Source organism: Dinoponera quadriceps, unplaced genomic scaffold, assembly GCF_001313825.1.
Source record: "Dinoponera quadriceps isolate SergipeBrazil2010 unplaced genomic scaffold, ASM131382v1 scaffold6593, whole genome shotgun sequence".
NCBI classification, from domain to species: Eukaryota; Metazoa; Arthropoda; class Insecta; order Hymenoptera; family Formicidae; genus Dinoponera; species Dinoponera quadriceps.
Window position 1 is genome coordinate 157,914 of NW_014560506.1, and position 20,930 is coordinate 178,843.

The 20,930-nt window shown below is 45.5% G+C and overlaps 1 protein-coding gene across 1 annotated transcript; it reads left to right on the top strand.

Moving 5' to 3' along the window:
• Positions 1-957: 957 nt before the first annotated feature.
• Positions 958-3,888, top strand: LOC106750835 (protein yellow-like). The gene is made up of 6 exons (XM_014631435.1): positions 958-1,249; positions 2,087-2,216; positions 2,360-2,522; positions 2,594-2,953; positions 3,420-3,608; positions 3,715-3,888. The coding sequence occupies exons 1-6, from the start codon at positions 958-960 to the stop codon at positions 3,886-3,888; spliced, it is 1,308 nt and encodes a 435-aa protein (XP_014486921.1).
• The last annotated feature ends 17,042 nt before the right edge of the window (positions 3,889-20,930 follow it).

Genomic DNA, 20,930 nt, shown 5'->3' on the forward strand with positions numbered 1-20,930 from the left:
AATTGAAAGATGGATAAATTTTTACGAAGAAAAGTTTAATTTACCAGAGAAACTAGGACAAAGAAAAGGAGATCGCAGCACTTTGTCTCAGAATTATTACGTTGTAAATGTATATATTACGATAACGACTAATTTATATCTCATTTCCCACGACTATACAATATGTATATATTGTGATCTAATTAATTTAACTTCTATTTAATATGTATATATATTATTCAATCTCTTTCTCCAGTTGTGGGAAGTGAGAGAGATAAATTAGTCGTTATTGTAATATATACGTTTGTAACTTAATAATTCCAAGCCGAAATGCCACGATCTCTCTCCCCCTCCTTGCTCCCAAACTTTCTCTAATGAATTAAATTTATTTTTCGTGATTTATTTAATCGTGATCTAATTAATCTAATTCCCAGCAGATCAAAGAGTCGCTGAGTACAGGAAACGACGGTGTCGCAGCGAGACACTGTTTTTCCCAGATTAATTTATAAATTTAATTATAAATAAATCTGGAAAAACGCAATGTTGCGCGCTGCTACGCTTCAGCGATTCTTTGATATATTAGAAGTGGAATTAATTAGATCACTTTAATTAGATTAATTAGATTTAGCAGGTGCACAGGCACGCATATCCACATGTTATGTACGAAAAAATGCGAACCGAGCGTGTGCTTTTTATCAAAACGCGATAAGAGACTGCATGCGCACGTGTTAAAAACTCGGTTGCTCGCGTGCGCTCGGGTAATTAAATTTTTTTGGTCACAAAGCAATTTAATCAGCGCACGCGTGCATACGTAAAATACTCATATAATGCTTCCGCATGAGTGATGTTATGATGCGACGAATTTATTTATGTTCTGCCGCATCCTCTACAGAAAAATTATTATTATCGCGTGAGAGCAACATTTATAAAGTAACACGGATAAATGTATTTTTCTACATACAGAGATCGAGTGAAATGATGAAAATTTATCGTGCCTGGATTTATGTCGTGCTATCGATTCTACTGTTTTCCCGGACCGGAAACGTCCACGGGGTTACACAACGGAGCAAAGTTAACAACGGAGAGAAGTTCGGACGCGCTCCGCTCCTCGAAAGATTCGCCTGGCAAAAGCTGGATTTTTCTTATCCGGACGAGCGTAGCAGGCAATTGGCAATTGCGAGCGGCGAATTTGTGCCGGAGAACGCTTTGCCCGTCGGCATTGAGATCTGGAGGAACAAGGTCTTTGTCACGATACCGAGATGGCGCGATGGTGAGGATATCGGAAATATCGAGTCGTTAATGAAGCCCCGAAAATGTCTCCCTTTCTCTCCCTTTACCTCGATTAACACCTACGCTACGGGCAGACGGGCATGCGCGAAAATGCGACGCGACACTTGAAAGTCAGGAACCGGAAGCAGACGCCGGCATAATACGCGAAAGATCGCCGTAGGAGGTACACTTCTCGTCTGGGCGACTTCCGGCCCGCGACAAAAAGCGCCGAAAACCGCGAGCGCGCTCTCAATAGGAGCGTTTCTGTCTTTATCGGCCACCCGCCTCCACCTCCGCGACGCTCAGCCCCTAAGGGGCCCTCAGAGGCCTTCGCCCCCTGCTCTCGTCAGAAAGGGAAACACAGGGACGAACCGGGCTTTTCATTCAGACTCTCCCGCTGCCCTTTATTCATCCGATTTTTTTGCACGCTCTATGTTTATTATATACGTTGGCGCGCGCCACCGCTTTGTGCGTCACAAAGACCGGACAATGACGGCGGCACGCTGTGTAAGATCCTTAATGCACTACCCTTCCGTACCTCGCCTTCTCTTCCTTCGGAGACCCTCGCGACCTCTCTGCGATGCCTTCCTTCTTCCCTTTTCACACTATTTCATTTCGAACCTGCATATCGATGCTCTACGATATAATGTTGATCTATCCTTCTATCAGGAGCTTGCAGAAGTTCATCGGATTGTTTCTTTCGTCAACATAGGCATGAGAATGATCCGGCGAATTTTCGCAAGTCTTAAATATCTCTAATGCGAATTTCATTGTATGACAAATTAGGAGAATACTGATAGTAGCGGTGGATTTGAAGTGACATTTCGTATGACTGCAGGGATACCAGCCACGTTGAATTATATATCGCTGGACACTAATCAAAGCGGATCGCCCAGGCTTACGCCTTATCCGAACTGGATTCAGAATAAGGCCGGTGTTTGCGGTAGAGGATTAACCACCGTTTACAGGTGATGAATAGTATAATATTATCGATTCTCCCGAATTGATATATATATATATCACAAGAGTATAACTGAACTTCCGTATAATTCAAACAAGACTTGAAGGTCTCTCCAGACGTTCTACACGAACGATAATAATTCTCTTGCAGGATCCACGCGGACGTATGCGATAGATTATGGGTGTTGGATACAGGCACGGTGGGTCTCGGCGATACAACCGTACAAGTTTGTCCCTACACCTTGAACGTATTCGACTTGACCACGGATAAGATTCTGAGACAATACCGACTCAGGCCGCAGGACATCAACCAGGTACACCGCCGTTTCTTCGTACTCGATTAGGACTCTTTAGTTTCCCGGTTCTTACGCTTTCGTCCACGTAGAACACTTTTATCGCCAACATCGCGGTCGACCTGGGCAGAGATGGCTGCGACGACGCCTTCGCTTACATGTCCGACGAGCTCGGCTACGGTCTCATCGTGTATTCGTGGCAGCAGAATACATCCTGGCGTATCACGCACAGTTACTTCATGCCGGATCCCTTGGCGGGTGATTACAACGTCGGAGGCTTGAATTTCCAATGGGGAGAAGAGGGCATTTTTGGAATGAGTCTGTCGCCGATATCGCAGGATGGCTATAGGACCCTCTTCTTTCATCCTCTCAGCAGCCATCGCGAGTTCGCGGTCTCTACGAGGATTTTAAGGGACGAGCAACTATCGCAAAATAGTTATCGCGAGTTCCAGGTACGCTTGCTCGAGACAACGCACGATATGCGAGATTTCCTCACGAAATTTTTATCTTCTCCGGTTAATCCGTGTAAATAAATAGACTTGACACTCGATGCCGTTTAAAAATTGATTTAAAAATAGAGTCAGCGCCCGTGAGAGCCTATGTACGTTATATTTCTTCCAATTACCGTGAAATTCCTCTTTAAAAGAAAATATAATTATTTTGTTTTCATCGCACTAAAATTACTCGTACATGGGTTCTTATTATTGATTTTATTTACGTTGGTTTTATCAGTAGAGCCGGTCAGCACTGTTATTTTTATTAGAAAAATGGAATTTTCCGAAAATTCGCTCGCAATCTGGGAGTAGATCTGTCACTCGTGATCTATACAGATCGTCGACTCATTGGGGCTGACAAACTAGAGCGCTCGCACAGGCACTGACATCTGATAAATCTAGGAGCACTTTTATCTTTTTTTAGGTACTGGCATCGAGAGGACCACTCTCCCACTGCACGGCGTCTGTGATGGATGAGAATGGACTTCAGTTTTTCAATTTGATCGACCAGAACGCAGTCGGATGTTGGAATTCCGCGCTGCCTTACTCGTCGGCGAATCACGCGGTTGTCGCGAGGCACGACGACGCTATGATATTCCCAGCCGATATCAAAGTACGAATAAATTTCACACACGTAATCCTCGCCGCACACAAGACTGTTCACCGTAAATTCGCACTCTCAGTCTCATTAAATCTCACCGTCTTCTCGTCGCTCGCAGGTGAATCGCGGTATGCTCTGGATCATGTCGGATCGGATGCCGATATTCCTGTTGTCGACTCTCAATTACACGGACGTAAACTTCCGAATACTGACGACGTCGGTACAGGAGGCGGTCGCCGGAACGGTATGCGATAACACACCGTGGAGATTCGGCGGCAATCAAATCTGGTAGAGCCGACGGGCCGGTCGATCTCGATCGCCGCGCCTCGACCTCCGCAATTGAGGACGTAATTATCAGCGAACCGAATAAAGGCGATAATCGAAAGCGTTCGATCATATCTATCCCCTCCCCTCCACCGCCGTGCGAGAAATCGTTCTCGAGGACGTAGAGCGGACCTCGGACGTTAAACCGTGGCCGACGTGGCGGGAGGAACGGCTAGTTTCGGCTCGTGCGGCGCGAAAATAGCGGACGAATTGGCGTGAATCAGCAAGCCCCGCAGGAGCCAGATGGCCCAACGCGGCCCATTAGTTTTGGCCCTCGTTTCCGATAATTTGAAGGCGACCCGGCCAGTCCCGCGGCCTGATATACGATCCGATATCGCTTCCTCCCTCCTTCGAAAATTATCCGTTTTACGCCCCCGCCTATAAAATATGGCCACGCGTTCCGTCCGTTCTCGTGGGGCCGCCGGAAGGACGGCTAGAGAACCTCGAAGCTTCTCCCTTCGGTCGGCACAGTTCGCACTATGTTTCGTCTATGATAGAGTCTTAGATATAGAATAGCGTTATTGAGTTCGATATATCGAAAGTCATCTTATTCGCATGGGCATTTGAAGTAAGCGGGCTCACAGCAGCCGCATACTATATGGAAAAAACAATTCCGTTGGTGTAACTGAATTTTCCACTGCCCGGGGACCAGGTGAAAACTTGATTGTAGAAATAGAAAAATTCCTGGAAACTTTCTGGAAATACACATATGTAGAACATTTTTCTTTCTCTCTCTCTCTCTCTCTCTTTCTCTTTCTGCTCAGTTAATTGCTTCAATCGATTGCTCTTCATACAGCTGAATGTTCACACGAACGCGCCCAGTCGCAATAGATATTATTTTTTGTCACCGAGTTTTCATCTAACCTCGTATTCATTTGCAGGAACTGAATTTTTCCTCCCGTGCACTTTTGGAGCGAGCGATAAGTAAAGAAGGAAGGTTAATTATCAAGAGGTTGATAGTTGATCTTTCTTAAATAATCGGTCTTTGTAATTAGCTTAGGCACACAGTAAAAAGAAATTATCTCCCACAGCTAAAAACTGGGTCCGGTGATTGAATTTCAGTTGTATTATATCGATAGCTAATTCTTTTCCCGGAAGAAAAATACTTGTCCCGTAATTCGTAGGTTTTCGTTATAACCTGGCACATCGAAAAGGGATTTCATGCAGTCACGATATATTTAAATTATAAAATTATTACAATTTACCAGTACATTATACAATGCTCTTAGTTGCGGTCGCTAAACAAAATAATGCCCAAATTATATGATACAAATAGCCGGTCAGATTTTTTTCACATTGCTTCTCCATTTATATCCAGAACTCCGATATTTATCACCTTCTTTTCACTTACAGCGTCTTCTGTTTTATTTAGCCAAATTAACGCGATCGAGTCGAGCTTCGCCAAGAGCCATCGCTGCATCGAGCGATAGTAATATATTCTTGGATTTATCGGGAGTGTGAGTGCGCCTGTTGCGCGCGATTTGCTCAGCGGCATTCCGGCTGCTCGATGATTTACGTATAGATCACAAGTGAGATCTATTCCCAGCGGTCGCGCTCTGGTAATCCCCAAATTTACATGGTCGTGGCTCTCTCTCTCTCTCTCTCTCTCTCTCTCTCGGGAGATCCGCGTATGAGATTCACGCCTCGAATGCTAATTCCGAGGATCGATAGATCGTCGATCGTGGCGCTCGGGTGCCGACTAACTGGCGATTAGAGGGCGAGCAGATCGGATGGCGGCTCGTTGATCGGCCGGCGATATCGACGCGTTTTCAATTTGGAAAACGAGTCTTTTCGCGTGCTGCACCCGATCGTGATAAGGCGGAATCTTAATGGCTCCGGAGCTGTCTCGTTAGCGCGTTTTGGACCCCGCGTGCATTATGGCAGGAAGAAGATCGATCGAATCTGTAATGAACGCGAGACGGCCGTGCTCGAGGAGCTTGCCTGGAAAGTGTCGGGGCTGTTTCTTTGCCGTCTTGTTTTCGAAAGGGGTGTATCGTATGAAAAATTGCCGCGCGCATTGTTGGACGAGGCGGCGACAGGGGGCCGCGTTTCAGCCACCTTGCAATGAAATCGCGTCCCCCGGACGACGGTTTTGCTGCTTACGAGCCAAATTGTCCAGGCACGTCTCGGGCACGTGATATAAGACCTGTTCTTTCTTGTTGAAGTAAAAAGAGTGCTGGAACTCTTTTTTCTTCCTCCCTTCAGCAGTAGGTTATGCACTTGTTTCTTTCTACGGGCATAAAGCACAATCTGATCCAGCTGAAAAGAACAGACCTGTAATGCGTGCTTTCGCCTTCTCTCAGCAACACCTCGAATAGACAGGGTGTGTCCCGCGCGAGCGTTCAGCGCTCTTGAAATTTCTCGGAGCGAAATCTCACTCGAAAAGCAGGATAACCCATCGTGTCACTGGGATTACATTATTATGAAGAAAATATTCTCTGTCGAAGGTGACCTAAGAAATTCGGAGGGCAAATGCGCTAATAGAAAGGCTCGACCGACGACGATACATCGACGGCACCTGCCGCGACAATTAACTACCCTTGTGATGCGCGGAAGTGCGCGATCGCAGACGGAGGCGATACAACTCGCGCAATAACACTGGCCGCGCATGGTTGATCGACTCATGTTAGAATCTCGAGGGCGTTGCCCATCGCTTCGTGGACGCGAGTCGTAAAATCATCTCTGAGTGACGAGAAAAAAATGGGAAGGTGCGAAGGGAAGGTGGTCGCTGCCCGAGGGCGGGCGTAAAAAAAAAATTGGTCCGAAACGCCGTACTGATTACACGTTACACGAAAATCCGCCGTCGCAGTGGCGTGTTCTGGGACGGTCGGGTACGCGCGTTTGAAAAATTTCGAGTGGATTTCCCGTGGAACACGGGATCAACCGGTATCGCATCGTGTTGCATAATTCCTCTTCCTGCATTATTCTCCATTATTTTCTCGCGTCTCTCTCAAGTTGTTCCGCGCTGTTTAACGCAAAGAGACGTGGAATTTGCCGAGGCCGTCGCGCCCGCCGAGAATGACGAATAAATTTGTATAGATAAACCGTAAGTATAAACGAGGATTATAAATAATAAGCTTGAAGGGGGCGCGTCGCGCGCGATTTAAAGTAACGTTCGGGTTTTTCTCTCGCGAGGGTCGCAGGAGAACGCGAATATCGAAAATCTCTCCTCGATACGCCACTGAAGCGGTGACTTTCGGCCGGTCGAATTTCGGGACGAGCGGAGAGTACACGGCGGCCAGATTTCAAATCGCGGCTATCCTTCGGTTTGTTTTAAATTAACACCTACCCCGCACGAAGCGCGCGAGCACAAGGCACGCTTTAACACCTTTTTAAAAGGTGGCTGCGCGGCGGCCGTCCGCTTCGTTTCTCTTTTCCTCTTATTTTTTTTTCCTCCCTTTTCTTTTTTGCCTCTTTTTTGTTTTCATCGGCGCCAGTAATTATGGGGTACCGGCGACGACGTGAGTCTCGTTACAAGTTACTCGCCGGCTACTCTGGTATCTTCCAATCTTTTTGATTTATTTCAGTCTGAACTCAAGTAGGTTCTCTCTCTCTTTCTCTCTCTCTCTCTCCTATTTCTCCACCGCCGAAGGTCCTTATTTTTCGCGCGAGGGGCGCGCAGAAGCATCGTAAAAATCGCCGACGTTAAAGGTCACTGCTACCTATCATTCATCCGCGGCGGTGATGTTTAAATTACCCAAGGATACAGCGTACGAAAAGTGCACTTCGCTGTTATTTACTCAGGCAATGTCTCGTAGATATAAATACGTTTCTTGCCGCAAACCGCCATCCATCATGCCGCGAATCCGCACGTGAACTGTGCATTTCGCGTTTCGGCAAAAACGGAACGCCGTGAGGAACCTGTGCCTGTGAAAAATTACACAGTTTTACCTGAAAGAATTACTCTAGTTTCTTCCTGGAAGATAATTCACCCTCAACGCTCGCTGAAAGCGATCGTAAGCGTCCGAGTTCCATTTTTCCGAGCGTAAGGATTACGCGCGCGATTTTATCTCGCTTCTTTCCGAATAAATTATTTTTGTCGCTGACAGCGCGAGATGCCGTTTAATATATATCTTAATCACAGGTATATATCAAGGTATGTATATTCGCGACGAGCAGTTTTGGAGGAACAGGTATAGTATAGGTGCTTCCATCTATACAAGGGAGCCTTCAAGATAAACGCCATACGAGACGGCCTCGACCGAGAACCGCCGCGGTACTTATCCGACGGTCCGTTCTTTCACGTGCTGCCTCTGTCGAGGTCACGATGAAGTATGAAGAAGTGGTGAGGGGACGATCAGAACTCGATAATTTTGCTACTACAAAGCGTGAAGTACGCGATCGCAGGGGGGCTGCGCGGCTTTCGTCGACACCAAACACGCAAATTCTCTCCAATTGGAGAATCAAACCAAGTCACCATAATTTCGCGCACAACCGCGCATCGTAGTTCCGTGAAAAGGCGCAATTAATTAATTCCAAACGATACACAAGGCATCCGTCGAAGCGTCATTAATTCCCGCCGAGTCTTGGAGCGAAACTTCCACCGCTCGATATTCCCCCCAACGAAAGAGCTGGCAGCTTTCGAGTTGCAGCCAATTGAAAATGAAGTGCTTCCGCGAATTGAAACTTCAGAGATGTAATCAAATGAAGAAACAGCGAGACGTCGGTCTTCGCTCGATTTCACGCGGAATCCAATTTCACTCATCTTGATGGCTTTATAATTCGAGGATTAATTAGAAGGATGCTTGAAACGCGGAGAGTCGCGTCACATTACGACTCGCCTTGACATTTTCATTAAGGAAAAAAATCAACTCTCCGACGTGGCCGAAGAAGAATTCATAGATGAGACCGGCGGCCTCGCTAGATCCGCCGCCGTAATATTCCATCGGGCGTGCTTCCGCGTCCCGCCAAACTAATTAGTTCTAATCCCACGGCGACCTCTTTATTTTTATTAGTTCGCGGCGCACGTCGCGGCCTGCAACGCCGATACTTCTGAACAGCATATTCGGAGTACGTAATTAAACGCCGCTTAACGCGTGTATCGGTAATGCAATTTTAGAGTTTCGGAGGAATCCCTTTGAGACGCATAAACCCGACATCGCGAGGGCCGCATTCTACCTGCGTGAAAATTCATTACGTCGGCCCGCCTGCCTACGCTCAGCGTGCCAAAAGTAGCGGAAAACTTAGCGAAACGAGAAATGAACGCAAACCGAAAACAAAGACGGAACTTATAGCCGATGTATTCGAGCTTTATGGCGCGATAAATCGCGTGCGCATTTGTACAACGAGAATAATACAGTAGTTAAATACCGCTTGCGCGGCCGATAAAATAAAATAGTTTCCGCCGGAACGTTCAGCCGGGACTGAAGAAGCAATAACGCCCGAGTACGTTTTGATCGAAATAACGCGATGTTTGCGAGCGCGGCGGACGAAGCAATTGTTCGCGCCTCCTCCTCTCTCTTTGAAGGCATTATTTTAATTAAAAAAAGCCGGAACGCGCGGCTGTCGCAATAACGATATGTGTCCGTGTGATATTTCCTCCTTGTATTTTCCTTCTTCCTCGCGGCGCAACTATCGGGGAATTATTTCGCCGGCGGAACTGGCCGAAGGGAGGAGGTCGGATCGATTCGATAAATTTTAAGCACCGTTCTCAAACGGTTATGTTCGCAGCGCTGTGTTTTGGATCCCCGCCTAACGAGTTCGACGGGAACATTCTCCTTGTTACAATGCAATTAGCCGGCTTCGCGAGATTTAGGGCCGGCGTCTGACATTCGCCGCCGCGGAATTGTTGCTCCGGGAGAATTCGCATTACCGTCGATATAAATTAATTCAACCGGACGGACCGGCGGCACATCGAGCGCGCGAAACTGGTGCGAGCTGAAAGATGCGCTCTGCGTACTGTTAAACATTAAATCCGCATTACGGGTCATATCGATCGTGCCGAGCATGATTCGATCTACTCACGCGATCGCACGCCCGCGATAATGGAGCCGCGTCTACCCGAGTGGTACCCGGCGGTGCTGCGAATCTCGTTTGAGGGGTGAAATAAAAATTCTCTCTTTCTATATGCAATATTTGCACGGCATATATACGGCGGCGGCGTACGAGTAATATCAATTTTCTATTCCTCGGGCTCTCTCAAGCGATAGTAAATCTAAAGCAAAGTGTTCACTTGGGGAGCAGCGAATTATAATTTCCACGAGCGCCGAAAAAGTCTCGCCCGTATCTTTCGGATCCTCCTTTACAGTCTTCCCCGTCTCTCTTCTTTCTGACCTCCCCTCCTCCCTCTCTCTCTCTCTCTCTCTCTCTCACTTCCTCTCTCCTTCCCATTCCCTCTGCCGTTCTCTCTCCTCTTTCTTTGCCATTTGTACCTGTCGGTGCGCGCTGATCCGGAACACGAACAGTAAAAGAACCTCCCAAGTACATCCCATAAGTGTAGTAGCAGAAGAAAGAGCACGATAAATTGCACATATCCGAGTGCGGGCGCGCGTTTTCATGAAAAATTATGACGATCCCGTTTCGCGTTCGCGGAATCGACTATCTGAAATACGAATTAGAATTTATAAGATTCGAGGCATCGCCGCCGCGCGGACGCGCGATGGGTGCGTAGGAAATGGGCTTCTCTCCTCCGCTTATGGGATCGCGCGGTGCTACGTTCTCGTCGAGCGGCGGTAGGGAACGACGTAGTAAGGATATTTAAAGGAACTCTAAGAAATTTCGATACCGCCCGCGCGATAGGCTGAAAATAAGCCGGCGGCACTTTATTACCGGGGAATACTTAATTTCATTCCCGCGCGGCAACACGATTTCCAATTCCAATTTCATTCCGCGCTCGAGTGTGCCGCGCATGATATCCGATTATTCGACCGGTTAGCTTCTGATAACAAAGTTCACGACGGACGTACATCGTGCGGTGGTCCGTTCCGGAATGTTGTTGAGTGAAGTAATACGAGACTTACATCCCGAAATCAGTGCGATCTCCTTAGCGAGACGGAGAGCTGACATATTTCTACGAGTCAGCAGGAGCGTCAGCAGGAGCGTGAGAAACGAGGGTGGTTCGAGTTCAAAGTGCTCACGACTCGTCTCCCATTTCTCTCGATTCCTTCAAACGGTCTTACCTGAGTTTGCACTCGGGAACCGATCGACCGGTTCGTCCGAGTTGTCGTTTCAAATGTATAACGCTGGTAACGTATGAAAGCAGACGACACAGGTTCGGTCTGTGTGAGATCAGCTTCATTGATCATCAGCTGTGAGTTCTCGCCTCTAAGCGCCTCTAATCATCGAGATCAGTGTATCCGCTTATTAGGCGGGATTGGCAAAAACACAATGTTCGAACAATGCGAAGCCGGGAAGCTTGACAAGCAGTGACAATAGGAGCTTCGTTATATCCTCTTAATTGTGACGCAGGAAATCGCAAGTTCTTCCTCCCGGCGGGAAATTCTATGTGCGAAATATACATCAACGGCGGGAAATTCTATGTGCGAAATATACATCAACGCCTTGAACAAAACGGGGCTTTAAAGGTAATGCAGTCTCGAGTTACAATGTAGCGATACCATTGGCGGAATATCGGTTGCGAGTAACAACACGGACATAATAAACCTTTTAGTTGCACGATGTGTCTCAGATTTCTTGAAGGATGCGAGAGGAAGAGAGAGAGAGAGAGAGTTTATTAATGTCCTGAGATAATCAAAATCCCTTGGTTTATAGAAATATTCATTAGATGCGAAATTCTCGAGTCGAGTTTCGCAAGATAACAAATGTGATCGATGGAAGAGATGCTAGTTTGTAGCAAGCAATGTTCATTTGAGCGGTAAGCAATCGAACAAATAAGACATTCAAGCAAATAAAGGGCTTCAGGCGAGCGAACGTATTCCTTTACAGAAATATGGTATGAAGATTCACCTTGAGATACACATTGAAGTACTATTCCAGTCCACATGCTGAACTTACATAATGCAAAAAGTACATAAGTGAAAATTAAACGCATATAAGGAGACAGAGGGAGAAGGAGAGAAGAGGGAATATATCGTCCTTTTACTTAATATTCTCCTTAGCTACCGTCGTTGGGAAAGTTCTCTTTTAAAAATTACGGTCGAGTGTATTCGCGCGGCGGACACTTTTAGTTATCTCTGAATTCATTTCCGTGATTTATCTCCGTGCAGCTCGTGAATACGTTGCGTAGCTATATTAAATATACCAGATCGTTCCTTACTGAATAAGACTGGCATACCCCGAACAATCGTGTAATTGATGAATTCAGAAAGCCAGTACAGCGATCGCAAAGGTACTGAGGAGGAATGAGCGAGTGAACGGGGGCGCTCGTTCGCCCTGTTCTCTGACGATAAATTAATTACATCAAGGATTATCGTGAAAGAGACGAACCTCGACGGAATCTCGAAGGCATTACATAAGCATTAGCCCGCGAAAAGAGAAGGAGCGGGCCGACGTCGCGCGATAAATTTGTTTTCGGGATAACTTCTTGCGATATCCCGCGAATCCCGGGCAATTAGGGCTCGAGAGCGTTTATAACGAAAATGTAAGTCACAGTCGCGAGAAACGCGATTCTTTGATATCTGCAATTTTCCATCGTCCCCGCGTTGCTTCGAACATTTGGAGTGTTCGACGAAATCGAAGATCGTCGAAGACACCGGCCGAGTATTCTTTATTTCCTTATAAATCCCGCTTTCGTTGTACTTGTTATTATTTACCCAGCGTGCCCGTAAGCTCCTGATTTAGAATATCGCTGGCATGCGAAATTCGTGGGCTAGGCAAGCATTAACATTTTTATCGCTCACAGCCATGCACACACACACACACACACGCACACAATGTGGTATTTAATCGAAAAAACTCGTAGGAGATTACCATATGATATAAAGTACTTTTCGCGCGGAAATTACTCGATGCATGGATAAATCGGATCGCCAATCGTGACCGCTACGTGATAAATGTATTATTGGTTCGCATTTACCACGCGATACGTACACGTAAACCGTGCGGTGACCTCTTTTTTAATCATTCTTCGCCTCGGGGACGGCGCATGTTTGCATTATCGCGTTATATACGAAATAACAATATACCGTTTCACGATTATTATAAACCGCAATCTTTATATTCATGTAACATACATCCCCTTGGCGGGAGACCGTCGTCTATTCGACAAAAATAATCATAGACATTCGACGGAAATAATCACGCAGCTGAATTAACATTCGCTACGCGTTACGCGAACATTATGCCGCGGATTATGCAGTTGCGCAAGAGCGCGCCGGGAATGGTTTTTGCCGTTTGCCGTTTCAGGAAAAATTACGACGGCAAAATACGCCGGTACGTGACGATGGTGAATCGAACCTGCCGCCGTTTCTATGTACATACATACCGTACGGCCCGCGTGTACGGATACATTTTGCAACGCGGGTATCTCGCCGCGCGTTTAACGCGCCACGATACGTGAACAGGTACGGAATACATATATATATATATATACATGTGTGTGTGTGTATATGTGTGTGTGGTTTGTTGCTTACTCTCTCCCGGCTTCTTGTGGGGGATTATAATCCTTCACGCGACTGCACATTTTCCCCGGGACAAAACATGCTTTCTCGCGCGTCTCCGCGAATATGAAGCGCGATTCAGATTAAATCGGATTATATTCCGCGAGCGGGATTTTTGCCCACCCGGGCACGAATTCCTACCGCGGTTGGAAACGCATAAGATTGGCCCGGCCGTACATTTGTCCTGGAGCACCTCCTCGAGGAGGCAGAGCAAACTTCGGAATTTTTGTCTTTCGCCCACGCCGGCGCAGCGAAACTTATTAACATTCTGGCGTTTTTCCCTGTTATCAGCATTTTTAAAGTGACTTTCCCGTGGAATCCGACCGCGTTTGGGACTCAGCAGAACGTCGTGAAATTCCGCACCTCTGTGCCGCACAGAATGTGCGCGCATGGCTTTCGTCCGCTTTCTCCTCTCTCGCTTCCCTTTCCTCCTCTCTTTATTAAATCGCGAGGTAACCGGCCACTTCCAGTTTCCATCGGGGTAACGTTAAACTCGCATTACGACGCTCGCGCGCATCCCGCGATCCGTAAGAAAATTCAATTTGTCCCGGGGGCTAAGTTAAATCTCCGCGCATTCATAGATCAAGTTCGCGGACGGTAGATTATCGGGATAAGCGTGGATTTCCGTTCCTTCTTTCTGTTCCTTTTTCCTCGATGAACTATCAAACGACGCGCACTTTAGGCGAACGCTATCGAGCCGACGCGCCAGACCAAGCGAAAATATTGGTTCTGCATTAATAACGTGAATGTCCCAATTAGCAACGGTGTCCCAATTTGTGACAATCACATCTATTATTCTTAACAAGTCAACTAATATCGCGCCATATTTATCTCAATAAATGTATTTTACGTTAAATTCTATATATTACCTGTTATAACAAGTTTCGAATAAAATTGAAAGCTACAGCGAATACTGACATGTTATAAATGATAAACGTGCTGTTAACGATGACGGTTCGCACAGTTATTCGTTGAAAAAAATTGACCGTTGACACAAGGCATCTTTATTATTACGATTTATTCATTTATCTGTACGATGATCTGATTTCGTCACTGATTTGAACATTCATCTCATTACAAATCGCGTCGAATTTGACGAATCAATGGAGGGTCTCGCGACGCAATACTAAACGGACCATTGTCTTACCTGTGGTACGGCGAGTGTCTGTTAAAACATTTCCACTCGTGAACTGAATTATCCCCATGTCGCGATTCTTCGACGGCATTCGCGGCGAATTGTATCGCCGCCCGGGTATGAAGAAGACCGGCTTTTCTTGAAGAGGACATTCCCGCTAAAGTGGCTTGCCGATGGGAAATCGTAATTTTACGCGGCACAAGATTATAACGACATCTGTTGCATATCTCCGTGTTATAGCGTAACATTTGCCAATAGCGACGGGTCAAATTTTACACCACTCCCGACACGTACTCCACCTACCGTGGCGTCACGTAAAATTTTATCACGTCGTTCGCGTTAATGCTCCTTCCAGGTTTTTACAGCGCGTAATATCTTAAAATTTCGAGAAGTATCCCCACACGTTCCGCCCGCTCTCTAATTCATTCGACTGAAGGGAGAAAAAGGCAGGGGAGGAGCGTCTAAAACGCTAAATTACACGCGTCCCGATAATCGTTGGTTATCACGACTTCATTACGTTACATTGAACTGAAAGTAAGTTTTAGCGACCTGAAGCGCGTGCTTTGTATTCCGAGCCGATTTGCCGGCTTGTACCGACGCCCGACGCTATTACGGCGGCGGCTGCGATCGTCGGGTCCCCGATTCTCCCCGCTAATTTGTTATGGGATTAAGACGCCCCATTGTCGATTGTGAGGGCGACAACGTAAGAAAGCGATAACCGATGGGCCTGCTTAATTTCTCGCGTAGCCGCGAACAAAGGACGCCTCGTGCTGTTATTATTTACTAATTTAAATAACAATACCCGTGAAAAAATATCCCGCTGTTTTTAGACCGCGAAAAAAACTGGTCGGTTTCGATAGTGAAAGCGTGCGTTCTGAAATGAATGCGGATTCGGTTTTAGGTCGAAAAGGGGCGCTTTTCCGCAACAACGAGCGGGTGTAGCGGATTTCATACGAGTATAACCGAATGGTACCGATGTAATATTGAGTATTTTCGAGTGGTAAACACGCACGGTGTGCCGTGTAAACGTGAAGTGTGTAACGTACATTCAGCTGCAAGTGCAAAATATTTGCTTGACACTCACAGACACTCACATTGTACATTTTGAAATAGCACGAGTAAATGCACGGCTCTTTAACGGCGCTTCTTTCCGTATTGAAACGAAACCGAGTAAAAGAGGAACGTTATTAACGCGCTGTCACCCGTCAGCTGCGTAAACGACGACGGGCAATCTCCTGAAAAATGCGTCATATCCCTTCCCTTAATAAACTGCATCCTGAGAGTGGCAGAAACTGGCATAGAAATGATAGAACGGGTCATATAAGGAGTCAAAAACGGTGAAATAGTTTTGTAAAGGTAAAACCACCCTTCTTCTTTTGGCTTGACCTTCTGTGATTTATCGTTGACTGACCATTCCTCCTGCTAAAACAATCGGTATTGCAAAATCACTCGTTTTCGTCTTTAACTCATGCATTTATAAAGCTTTGATTTCGAAAACGTCAATTTGGAAGATCGTCCGGTGCGGAAATGTCGTGCGAATTCCGAGTTATACAACACACGCACGCACGTGGCCTTGATTTGATACCGGCCGTATTTCTTTTCTCCGATATTAGGTGGAACATTAAGTGTTAAGAGCACGAGGGGTTGTAATGTTGTAATGTACGAAACGGCCGATGAATCTACCCGTGTACGTCCTCGCGACGTGAGGAAAGAGCTGCAATCTGCGAGAAAGGAAGTTCGTAATTTCCTCGCTAGACAGAACCGCAGGTAGAAAAATATCCGCCGTTACGTGACAATTGTAGCTCGCGGTTGTTTACGAGACGCGTTGTTTAACCTACAGATTAACTCGCACCGACGCTGGCGGGGGTGAATATGTGCGATAGGGTAGCTCCCACTTAACTTTATTACTCCTAATTGCCTCCGTGATAATAACGTATCTCGCAATATAGTCCGACGATAACACCGAAAAAACGGCGTAATTTATATTACAAATACCCAGACCCGTAAAACAACGAAATTGCTGACGTATTTCTATCTTTCTCCTCTTTTCTCATTCCTGAAATATGTATACATACATCAGTGACGATGAGACAAAGGTGTATGTATTCTCCGTGCGAAGAAACTCGGTATCGCACTGCTTTTCGTTTAATTTGCGCATTAATAATGCTTTCTTCTAAAAAAATGTCAATTAGAAAAATTGTAAAACTGAAGAACATATTTTTCTTTCCATTAACGTTCGTGACGGGTCTTGAAGAATTTTTTAACTTTGCGACATTTACGAATTCACCTTCATTTTAAACGTTACTTTATTTCCGTGCAACATTTACAACAGGATTGCGACGCTCGTACCTAGGACATTTGACTAATATATCCCTTAAACTGAAGGTTTACACATTAAAGGGGCAGGACTTTCCTAGCGAGGAATAGTCAATCGTGTCTTGACGGTGGAGGATTCATCGCGTCGGAGCGGCGAAAGTTGCAAGAGACCCTTCTTAAACTCTCTCTAATTGAAAAATTCGTGGCAGTTTCGGACAATAGTTTCGTCGAATTTTTCACCGCGCAAAGAAAAAGACAGAGAAAAATCGGAGCCCTCGGTAAAAGCGAGCCGTCACAAAGGAAGAGAGAGAGAGAGAGAGAGAGAGCCAAACCACGCGCTATTTAATCACGAGGTTTTCATTTGCCGTAAGAAGAAATCGGCTGGAGTGTATATCGTTGGAATGCATCTGTGTACAGAGAGATACAAAAGCGAGATTCTTTTATCGGATTCTCTCCGTGCAGGTTTCCCACCGTAGTCGGTTTTCTTTCAATCTCCTCGCCAACGAATTGAATCACGTAGTAGACGACGATGACGACGACGATGGTGAGAGACCGTAAATATAACAGTGATAAGCTCACTTGTTTGCTCGCTATCCGCCGTTGCTGACGACGACGCCAACGCAACGATGCCCAGGATTCACGTCGCGAACACCGTCGATTCCTCTTCCACGTTAATTCCGATTAATTCAAGAAAGCTGGAAGTAACAAATAAATCCGTTGAACACGCTCACACGTTTTCATGCCCGAGACCATAATAATTCCGAATACGCGTCGTATGCCGATTTGTGTCACTGTTATGTGGAAAGTCGCGTGACTTACTATGAGCGGATAATATTTCTGCCCGTGTATGTACGTAAAGTTTTCTGCCAGGTGTTTCCATTCAACGAGACGGCAACCACTGAATGATACACGTGCTTCGAACAATAATCAACAGCGTAGCGCGATAATGAGTGTACTCTGATTGATCGGCGATATTTCAGAATTTTGCTGGATAAGCGGATTACCAATTTCGTCGAACTACTTCGAGCTCAAGACGATGGTAAAACAACGTTTAAAGCGAAGATAAATTTTGTAAAGGCTATTTTGAAGCTCCGTAAGGGTCTTATTGGTAAAGAGAAAAAAATGTATTCTTCAAGTTCAAGGAAACGAAATCTTATAAATATATAAATGTCCGGTGTATAATACTGGATTCTGATCAATTCGACGCATATGGACACAGCTCTTTCATCCGAATCAATAACCAATTTATTTAATATATTTAAGTACCGCACGTATCCATTATTAAGCATTGCTGCACTTAAATATACGTTTGTCGGTTTGTAAAATTGCCCAGGCATCTTTCCATGAAATTCGCGAAATTCGTCTCAGACTCTACTTCCATTATTTTATGTCATTGGCATAGAAAAGGATTCTGACCTCCAGCTTTTGGCAGAATACTCCTGAAAACTTACTTTATAAAATCGATTTTTTGATACCAGCGAAGATCCTATTATCCCTTACGGATCTTATTAACAAAGAGAGAAAAAAATATTCCTCAATATCCCACTTTACAAAATTAACATTTTCGTGAAAACAAAGCTTCATAAATGTATAAATATTCGGTGTGTGATATCGTGCCGCGATATTCCGGAATTTTGCCGAGTAAATGGCATTATCGATTTCATCTAACTACGAGCTTAAAATAACAATAAAGTATTGTCTAAAATGAAGATAAATTTTGGCGGATGTCACTTTGAGGCTTCTTAAAAGACTTTCATTAACAAAGAGAAATATGTTCTTCAATTTTCCACTTTTCACAAAATTGATACTCTGGAGAAAACGGAGCACTATAAATATATAAATATCCGGTATGTAATATTGTTCCGCGATATTCCAGATAATTTTACCGGATAAGTAGCGTTATCGATTTCATTAAGTTATCCCGAGCTTAAAACTCGACCTATCGAGTTATCGTTTATGTCGAATTAATTCTAAAGTATACAATGCGATATCATACAGCGTGTGTGCGATTCATGAATTCACGTTTGATTCCCTCCTACACACGAACGCGTATGTTCGCCAATATTGTCAGGGATGATTCGATCGTTGCTGAAGCGCGGAAATCGCTTTGATGTTTTCCGCGGAAAATGACAATTAACGAAATTCCTATGTACACCACTTACGTATTCAAACACGGCCGCATACCCCGCCGATCCGCAACGGGAGGAAAGTCTCAGCGATAAAAGAAAGAGATAATTTCGCGAAAACGCGTTATCCGCGCAACCTGTGGAATGCAAAGTGCGAAGCAATGCGCGTCATCTTGCTTCCTCGAACGTCGTATCGATCGATTTCAGTCGCGGATGCAACAAGTACTGTCCAGTGACTTTCGCACTCGGCGAATAATCATCGTGAATCGCGCGCGCACAGCGGTGAGAAAAGAGGGAACACTCGATGTATATACGACATCGCGACAACGGGGAAAATTTCAACTCGTGTCGACGAAACACGCGCGGAGAATTGGACGAGACCGACGCCCCTTATTTCGTCAGGAATTCCGTATGCCTTAAACTAAGGGTATATCCTCCGCGGTTCTGTCTCGCTTAATCATTGTGAGAAACGGTCGTTCGTATTAAGGACATAATGGTTCCAAGTTTGCGATGTCAAGGTCGCAAGACGTCTAATTTTTTGGAGGGTCGCAGAATCGTGTACATGTGTACGTGTTGTGTGTGTGTGTGTGTGTGTACGCGCGCGCGCGCTTTGAGAATTTGTAGGGAGCAGTGAAAGTTTGCCGGAGGATAAGAAGAATTCGCGAAACGTATACCGGAACTTGCGAACACGCAAACTTTGAATTTATCTTAACCTGCTGCCGCCGCGCGCTAATCTTACGCTAATTGCCGAAATTATTCCAAAGTTCCGACGATATTTCGGGACGAGGTGTGTGCGGGAGGGAGAATTGAGGTTCCTCTCGAAGGGTGGCTCAGTTAGCAACCTGAAAAATACACCGACGTTCTCTCGTCTGCCCTCTCATTACCGATAACGCCATCGGACTAATGCGGGCTCTTGATGCCGTTGCCCGGCTTTTTTGCCGTTGGTTTGTGTCGGAGGCGCAAGCCGCCGCGGGTAATTCGGCAAATGCGATCGGTCTAGACAAATGAGCGATGTGAAAAACGGATGAAAGGAGTGGAATGCAATCAGGGCTGGAGGGGGGGGGGGGACATGCGCGGGCATGGGGGACACGCTCCTGGTATCGTAAATCGAGGTAACTTTATCCGCTGCCATATATACGCGCGTCCCGGAAAGAACGCCTCGTAAATAACGACGAAAGGACGAACGGACCGGTATTTTTCCACGTGACGTAATTTTGTGAAGTGCGATAAGATTCGGAGCGAGTTCGAATAAAATGCATCCGAACCGTCGTATCAATCGTGACGAATGAACGATCGTTGATGTCATCGTCTCTGCAAGTATAATTTAACTTTGATATGATATCTGCAAATGAGAGTGTTAATTTTAATTTTTTCAAGATTCGCGAATCGCAAATACGCAAATGTGACAATGGGATAACGCGGGGATTTTCTTACATCCTCCTTTCCTCTCACTGAAGTCCGTGAATAAAAGAAATCGCCCATCGTCCAAAGACAACTCTTTCATATTTCGCAGATTTAAGATATATATTCTTTTATCACAAAATTATTATAATACAGGTTACAGGAATAATTAAGAATTATCATTACATTGAGACATCATGCACTGTTTCGATAAGGCGAAATTGTTCAATCTTATTAATGTAAAAGGATTGTGTCAATATATTTGCGCTGATTATACATAATGAATATTAAATGATAATTAGCTGATATGAATATAACAGTGTTGAATTGTTCCATTTCAGGTTGATGTTTTCTCACATCGTGCGCTGTCAGTTTTTCAATCAATTCGCGTCTCCAACACGCGTGTAAATATACATTTTAATAATTACGTGTATTTTAATAATTACTTCGCTCGTGATTCGTATACCGAATTACA

Excerpts from the sequence above, each read along its gene's own strand:
- LOC106750835 (XM_014631435.1), top strand. The coding sequence starts at position 958 with ATGAAAATTTATCGTGCCTGGATTTATGTCGTGCTATCGATTCTACTG. Across the intron at positions 2,217-2,359 it reads GGATTAACCACCGTTTACAG|GATCCACGCGGACGTATGCG; the intron begins GTGATGAATAGT and ends ATTCTCTTGCAG. Across the intron at positions 2,523-2,593 it reads GGCCGCAGGACATCAACCAG|AACACTTTTATCGCCAACAT; the intron begins GTACACCGCCGT and ends TCGTCCACGTAG.